At 53.8% G+C, this 7,504-nt stretch overlaps 1 protein-coding gene across 1 annotated transcript; it reads right to left on the bottom strand.

The window, feature by feature from the left end:
- Nucleotides 1–462: 462 nt before the first annotated feature.
- On the bottom strand, nucleotides 463–7,471 carry PPM1M (protein phosphatase, Mg2+/Mn2+ dependent 1M). Its single transcript, XM_021533622.2, has 10 exons — nucleotides 7,257–7,471; nucleotides 6,181–6,304; nucleotides 5,334–5,588; nucleotides 4,759–4,871; nucleotides 4,190–4,274; nucleotides 3,773–3,891; nucleotides 3,308–3,371; nucleotides 2,353–2,460; nucleotides 2,004–2,152; nucleotides 463–1,735 (listed from the first exon to the last, which is right to left on the bottom strand). The coding sequence occupies exons 1-10, from the start codon at nucleotides 7,469–7,471 to the stop codon at nucleotides 1,591–1,593; spliced, it is 1,377 nt and encodes a 458-aa protein (XP_021389297.1). The 3' UTR covers nucleotides 463–1,590.
- Nucleotides 7,472–7,504: the final 33 nt, after the last annotated feature.

Below are 7,504 nucleotides of genomic sequence, written 5' to 3'. Positions count from 1 at the left end.
TTTCTCAGCAAGGTGAAAAAATAACTTTCTGGATTTGAGTAACAGGAATCTAGGGTCATTACAGTTAATGCATATAAATGTATTACAACTACTGAAGGGAGGACAGCAGCCAGTGTCATTACCATGGGTGAATCCTCATGTGCATTGTTTTCAGGTCAAACTTAAGAGGATGGAGGGAAAGTGAAGCTGGAGAGAAGTATTTTTTATTCTACTCCTTGCTTAAACTATGAGCAGATAGCTGAGAAGGCTGCCCCTTTCCTGAGGGCGGGGGGGGGGGAATTTCCTGCCACTGCTGGAGATAATCTTTCAACACCAAGCCCTTGCAGCAGTTCTGGTAAGGGGATGCTTCTGGTGACAAGCAAAGACAAAAGCAAAAACTCCCCAGTGATTTTCTGAGGCTGTTTTCTTCCAGCCCAGATCTATGTAAAATCCCCAGCAGGAGTAACACCACAGTAAGATGCGTGGGGAAAAAACAAAGTACTTTTATTTGGACTTTCATCCTTGTGGAACATAAACACACACTGGGGTTTGGCTTCCTCTCTAGGGAATCCTGGAACCTGTGTAATGAATAATGAAAACCAAAGTGGGACTTGGGGAGATGGGAAGCTTGTCCAGACCTGAATTTGCCTGGCTAATAAACAGGTTGGAAAGCAGATGTTCAGAGTTTAAGACAACTCTGGCATGTCTGCTGCACTGTGTTTCTGCTGGAGTAAGTGCTTGGAATTCAGCACTGCAGACCAATTGCAACAAACTGGTTTTATTTTACTCGGAGCTCTTCTACTGAATCAGCTGATGCACTGAAACACCTTGGTTCTCATCAGTGCTGCTGCTACAAAACCTGCTTTGATATCAGAAATTACCTGAATAGAGAAGGTATCAACAAGTGTGGATTAAGATTTGTTAGAAATCTGTACACTGTTACTAACACATTAAGGCACATATCTTTGCACAGGAGCCTTCTGTACACCAGGGTGAAGCTTCACTTGGCTACATCCTCTGGGTTTGAGGTGGTGCTGCCTACAAATGGCAACTGTCTCAAGAGCTCTGGGCTACTGCTCCAGCATTCCCGTGCCACAGGCAGGGCTGTGCCCGTGCTGTCTTGGCAGCAGCTCCCAGGTTTTCAGCACATCTCACATTACAGCAAATGGATACGAGAGATGCTTTAGCTTATGCATCCAGTTCAGCTTAGTTCAAGTCTGATTAAAAGCCAGCTCTTCAGACAGGCTGGATCTCAAATGATCCTTATTGTTCAATATTAAAAAGGGAGAGGGATCAGTAGAAATATGGATTTGAGTGTCACTGTACCGCAAAGATCTTAGGAAAAGTGCCCTTTAGTTTGCATGGCCCCCTTTGCAGGTTCTCCTTGGTCCAACAATGAGAAAGGGGAGTGATTGGTTGCCCACTGTGCTTCTCTAGCACGTTATTAAGGAGACTGTTCATCCTGTGCCAAGTGCTGGCTGTGCATTCCAGGTTCCACTGCAAATGGTTTTGCTGGAAGAGAGCATACATGTGTGCAGCAGAAGTCCTCAGTCTCAGGTTGGTGCTGAGTGGCACCACAGTAAGAGAAATGCTGTGTGTCATCCTGACAAGTCAGTCCTCTTCCCTGTTGTGTAGTGGGATGACAAATACAGAGATGTCATCGTAGGATGCCTCGTGGCTGTCGTCCAGCATCCACCGGTGGCCTCTCTTCTTTCCCCTTGCCCTGCATACCAAGCACTTGGCCAGTTCTGAAAACCTGTGGGTAGAAAAAAACAAGGGCTAATATAGCAACAATTCCCCTTAAGTACAAAGTTGAGATGTGGCTTTATGTTGTCAAAATAACAAGGTTTTTTTAAGACATCAGCTTTTTAATTGTTACTTTAGGATGGGAACAGATTAGCAGGCAGTTTCCAAAGTCACAGAAAAGAGTGGTCATGCCAGAGCTGACCTGGAAGCAGTGGGATCTCAGCTTTAGGTCTGACCAGGTTCTTTGGAAGGGAAAACAAAAGCAAAGCTGGTGCTACCTTTGAGGATCTGTCCTGTTTTCTGCAAGGAAGCTCCTGACCACATGGGCCACCTCATCGTTGCACAGAACATCCCAAAGGCCATCAGTTGCCATGACGAGGACATCATCCTCCTTAATGTCATGCAGAGCAAAGTCAAATACGTTCACCTGGAAAGCAGAGGAGTAAATTTGTGACAATTCCTGGAATGTAACAGAAGGGTCAGGGAGATGAGACTTCCCCGAGAGATGACACTGGGAACCAGGGTGCTTGGAGAAATGCTAAGACCTGCCATGTCTTTAAAAGATGCATCCTTCAGAGGAGCAGCTTGTTTAATTCTACCCTACAATTCCCATGTGCTGTGACCAACCTTAGGAATGCAGGAGAGGAAGGGTTTGACTCCAATGTTGGTGTCGATGACCTTGAGCTGATGATCCCCCAGGCCTCGAGAGACAGCCAGAGTCCCCAGCAGGCGAGCCTGGCCCCAAACAAAGCAAAACAGGATTGAAACGTCAGGGTCTGGGGCCTTTCAAGGCTGATGTGTGGCTTGTCCTGAATGATCTGTGTGTTGCTTTAGGACCTTTCTCCAAGCATCACCCAGAACAGCCTCTGGAGACTTTAGAGATGGAGGAGTGATGAGAAGCAATGGCCTGATGGGAGTGTGGAAACAGCCTGTGAATGGCTCCCTGTGGCCCATGGTGTGCTCTGGAGTTAGTACGTGTGCTCTGGGTAATGCTACAGACCTCAGGAAGCCCATGGTGGCATCTGCTCTTGGTTTGAGGCGGCAAGAAAGACAGTTGGGTTGGTTTGGGGGTGTCTGTCCTGGCAAAGGAGATGCTGCACTGACTCTGTAAAGGGGGTGGCATGTAGGTTGTAGTGCTGGGAGAGGTGATGGGACTTTCTGCTCACCCCCAGCAGGCAGATGCTGGATGGGTGCAGTCACTGCTTCTCCCTATCTCTTCCCTCTCCAGGCTCATTTCTCAGCCTTTCCTCGAGGAGAACAGTTTGTGGGAAAGGCACGAGAGTTAAAGGAGGCAGTCCCAAGTGGGAGCTAATGAAGTTCTCACCTGAATAGAGTTCTCATGTGCAAGCCCTCAGGGCTGCTGTCTGCTCTGCTGTACTCTGGAGGAGGGCCCTCCAGAGGGCTCTGGGTGACACCAGCCAGGCAGCTAAGGAAGCTGCTGTGTCCAGGCTGTGGGACCGTGCTGTGCTGGAGAACACCAGAGCTGCAGAGGTCTGCTCTAGTGCCCCAGAGTGTGACATGAGTGACAGGGACAGTGAGAAGACCTGCCTGTGCCTCCCCAGTGTGTAAAGCATTAAACTACCTGTTTCCCGTGACCATGGACAAGAGGATACTTGAGGTCAGCTTTCTCCACCGTCTTGTACCCCCTGGAACAGAGAATTCACTGCTGATTTGGGATTTGTCTGATTTGATAGTACAACCCAGCGAGAGCATTTTGACTCTGATTGACCCTTGTGGTGTCCCCACGCACAGGCAACTCACTGAGCAGGGGGCAAGGTGATCCTCACTCTCCCCTTCCTCCCTAGCTTGTACCTCCACCAGTTTGGGCTTTCTTGCACCAGCCCCATGCCCATGGATTTCCAGAAGGACCATCCTGAGTGTTTTCTAACCACCCTGCCAGGGCCCTTCTTTGGAGGGAGCTGCTCACAGCATCCTTCCCCACCATCATGCTGCTGCTCTCACTAGCAGGATGTGCCCCTTCACTTCCCCATGGGTGTGAGCAGGTGCAGCTGCCCTGTGCTGCAGCCTTGTCCCGGACAGGACTCACCAGCCCTCCATGAAGTAATCCCGGTACAGGACTTTGTGACCCACATCATCTCCCTTCAACCTCCGTGGAAACTCAAAGCGGGTGAATTCACCATCCAGGAGCTTGGGGAAAAGGAAAGCCTGGAGGAGGGAATGGAGGGGTGAGCATGGACAGGTTTTGCTTCTGCCTCAGGACTGGTACTCCCAGCAGCACAATGGAGACCAAAATTGGCAAAGCATGTTCCAGTGAGGACATTGACATCTCCCATACAAAGGCTGTTGGCCAAATTTCTACCCCTCCCTCCCTGGCTAGGTCTAGCTGATACTATGGCCACACAGTGGCCTTCAAGGAAAGCTGAGGTCCTCTTGCCACAAGCCCTCTCTGGCCAAGTGGGATGCTTGCAGCTGCATTGTCTGATGTGTGGAAGGAATCACTCACCAAGTGCTGGATTCGCTGCCTCTCTGACTCGGGCGTGAACTCGCTGCTCATGGGCACAATGTTGTCCTTCAGGACAAGAATTGCCCTACAAGGGGGAAGAGGCAAAGCTCAGTCGTGCCAGAGAACAGCTGTGCCCCCGAAACTGTTAAAAAATGCCACAGTATTTCAAATAACTCCATTGCAATTGCACTGTTGCTCACCACCTGCTGACTGATGCCCAGCCACTTCCCTAGCAGTGGCCCTGGGCCACCTTTCCCCTCAGTTCACACACTGAGCATGGTGCCATATGGTCTGGAACATCCCTTGGGTCACTTGGAATCAACTGTCCTAGCTGTGTCCCTCCCAGCTTCTTGTACCCCCAAACCTCCTTGCTGGTGGGGTAAGAAGCTGAAAAGTCCCTGACTCTGAGCAGCTGCTGAGCAGCGCTTGCACAACTTAAACATCAGTGGGTTTTCAACAGTGTTCTCTAGAACTCTGTCCCAGCTGAGACCAGGACAGTAAGATGCTGAACACCTTGCTTAACTCCCAGCTCTCATCCCCAGCAAGTTCCCCCTTTTATTATGACTCACCTGCTGTCCCCAGCATTGGCCACATAGAGCTTTCCCTGGAAATAAAGGGCAGCCAGAGCAGTGCAACCTCCTGTCTGGTTCGTAGCTTCCATCTCCTGGCCAATGACTTCATCCTGTTGGTTTCAACAAGTTTGGAGACTGGCGTGATCTCTGGTGCTGCTTTCTACACACTGTCTCATCCCTCCCAGCAGAAATCCAGAACCAAAACTGACTGTGGATGGGCAAGAGGAAACCAGCAAAGTAACAGGCAATGTTGCTTCTGTACAGCCTACGCAGCTGCTGTGTAGGAGGTGTGATGAGGAGAGCTCAGACTTGTATGTGCTGTATGAGTGTGACAACAGCCACCTGCCTGCCCTACAGAATTGGACAGAGCTACTGCAGCTTTGCTCTGGGTCAGCACTGCCAACAAACAGCTCTGACACAGGCCTTGGGGTCTGACCCAGCATGATCTCAGCACATTTAAAGGTTTGGCACAATGTTCCAGCCTACTCAGCGAGCAGCAGAACTGCAGACCCTGCCCTTCCAGGGCTCAGGGAGGGACAGGCTGTGGCTGGTGCCCTGCATGGGGTACTCACACACTCCTGGAAGGCATTCTCCAGGGCTCCCACCACCAAGTCTGCTGCATGGATGTGCTTCTCCTCCACAAACAGGGGGTCACTGTCACAAACGCAGCGTCCGCTGAGGTGCATGGGGGGCTGGGCCTCGGTGATGCCTCCCACAATCTCCTCCAGCTTCTGCTTGATGCAGTAGTGCAAATAGTTGGAGGCGATGATGGCAGCGTCTGGGCCACCATGGCCATCAAACAGCGCCCAGTAGTGACCAGTCAGAAACTGCCGTGAGGAAGAGGGACAAGACAGGGGCTGAAGAGGTTGTACAGAGGGCAGGCTCTTAGCCAGGATGCCACTGTATGTGTTTTGCCTTACTTTTCCACCCCAGCTACCCTTCCTTGCCACTGGTAAATCTCAATCTCAAGTGATGCCCACGTGCTGCTCTGCCAGAGCCATCATGTGAGCATCTGGATTTGCACCACACACCCTCATGTGCTGTATTAGGGGAGATGGGACCATTTCACAAGAAGTGCAGCACAGCCTGGGGAGAGCATCCTGTGTGCCCAGCTCACACTGCTGCCCAAGTGATGGCAAGACACACTGGCCCTTGAAAGCACAGGGAGGACAGGAAAGGTGAGGGCTTGGATGACCTCATATGCTGCAAGTCATCGGCCATGGAAGTAGAAATGGCATTTACAGAGCTACATATTTGCTGGCCACAGGGTACATGGGTCCCCTAAATACAACCAAAGAACGGTTTCAGCACGTGGGCAAGTAGGACTGATGGAGCAATCCTGTGTTTCCTGAACCTGCGCCCTTGGGTGGCAGCAAAAGGCTGGCAGCAGGGTGAGCACAGCCTGCCTGGGGGCAATACCTGTGTGGAGCACAGGATCAGCCATTCCTCATCCTCCTCCAGACCTGGCTCTCTCCTCCGGACAGAGATCTGACAGCAGGCTGCCTGGTCCTCATTGAACTCCGACTTCTCAGCATTGATGACCCTGCAAACACTCCAGGTAAGGTGAGGGGACACACTGCAGCTCTCCTGCTCCCAGCCAGCTGTGCTGGCTGCTCTGCAGCCCCTGCAAACAGCTGCACCTTGCCCCTCCTTTCCAGCCCCATGCTCCCTGCTCCCTTTTCAAACTCAAGGATCTCTTTGCTGATGACTGAAATAGTAAGCCATTTACGTGCAGGAGGGAAAAGCCCAGCTGGGGACAGAGACCTGCACCCTGGCCTCAGGCAGCATTCGTCAGCAGCTCACACCATGGCATTTCCTTGTTGACACAGTGTATTGCAGAACCACCACCCTTGCTTTTCCTTCCAGCCTTGGTAATGTCTGTCCCTGGACGGGAGTGTGCTCTCCTTGCATTTCACGCTGTGCCATCCCAACCCCATGGGGTCAAGACGTGGTCTGGCCAGGACGTGGGGACAGCTCCTGGCTGGAGTTCTGCCTGATCCATCCCCTCTGCCGTTTAAAACAGCAAATCAAATGATTTCTAAAATCGTGGTCATCTCCCTCCTTTGTTTTGAAGACGCTTTGCTGAGAGCGGTGCTCTCTCGGGGCTGCCCCGGCCCCGTGTCACAGCGCTGGACCGGCACTGCGGCTGGCAGGGGGTGGCCAGGGGTGTCCCCAGCGCCCCGCAGGGACGGAGACGGGCTGGAGGATTCACCGCCACGCCAAACCCTCTGTGGGGCAGAAAGCCACTCTCTCTTCGCCCGCAGATGTGCAGGAGGGCGAGCTGTGCCTGCGGGCGGCCACTGCGGGCGGGGGCGGCTGCAGCCGAGGGGCGCAGCGAGGGCAGCTGCGGTGCGACCGCCCGCGGCACACCCCGCCACGAGTCCCGTAAGCTCCCCCGCAGCCTCCACACCCCCCAGACCTGCACTGTTCCCCGGTAGCAGCACCCGGCAGCCCCGCAGCCCGCCCGCAGCCCCGGCCGGGGCGGCTCCACTCACTCGGCGTAGCCCGCGCCCCAGGGCAGCGGCCGCTCGGGCGCGGCGCCGCGCACGGCCCGCCCGCCCCGCGGGGCCTCCTCGCCGCCGCCGGGCACGAACTTGGGCCGGCGGTAGCGCAGGGCGGGGGGCGGCGGGCCCGGCCCCGCGGCCGGGGCTCCGCCGGGGCGCTCCGCGGGGCCGCCCCGCCGCCAGCGCCGCAGCCACTCGCCCGACATGGCGGGGCAGGTGCGGCTCCTCCCGGCCCGGCC

This window comes from Lonchura striata, chromosome 12 (assembly GCF_046129695.1).
Source record: "Lonchura striata isolate bLonStr1 chromosome 12, bLonStr1.mat, whole genome shotgun sequence".
Taxonomy (NCBI): Eukaryota; Metazoa; Chordata; class Aves; order Passeriformes; family Estrildidae; genus Lonchura; species Lonchura striata.
The sequence above is the reverse complement of the archived record's forward strand: the minus strand, read 5'-3'. Positions and strand labels throughout refer to the sequence as shown.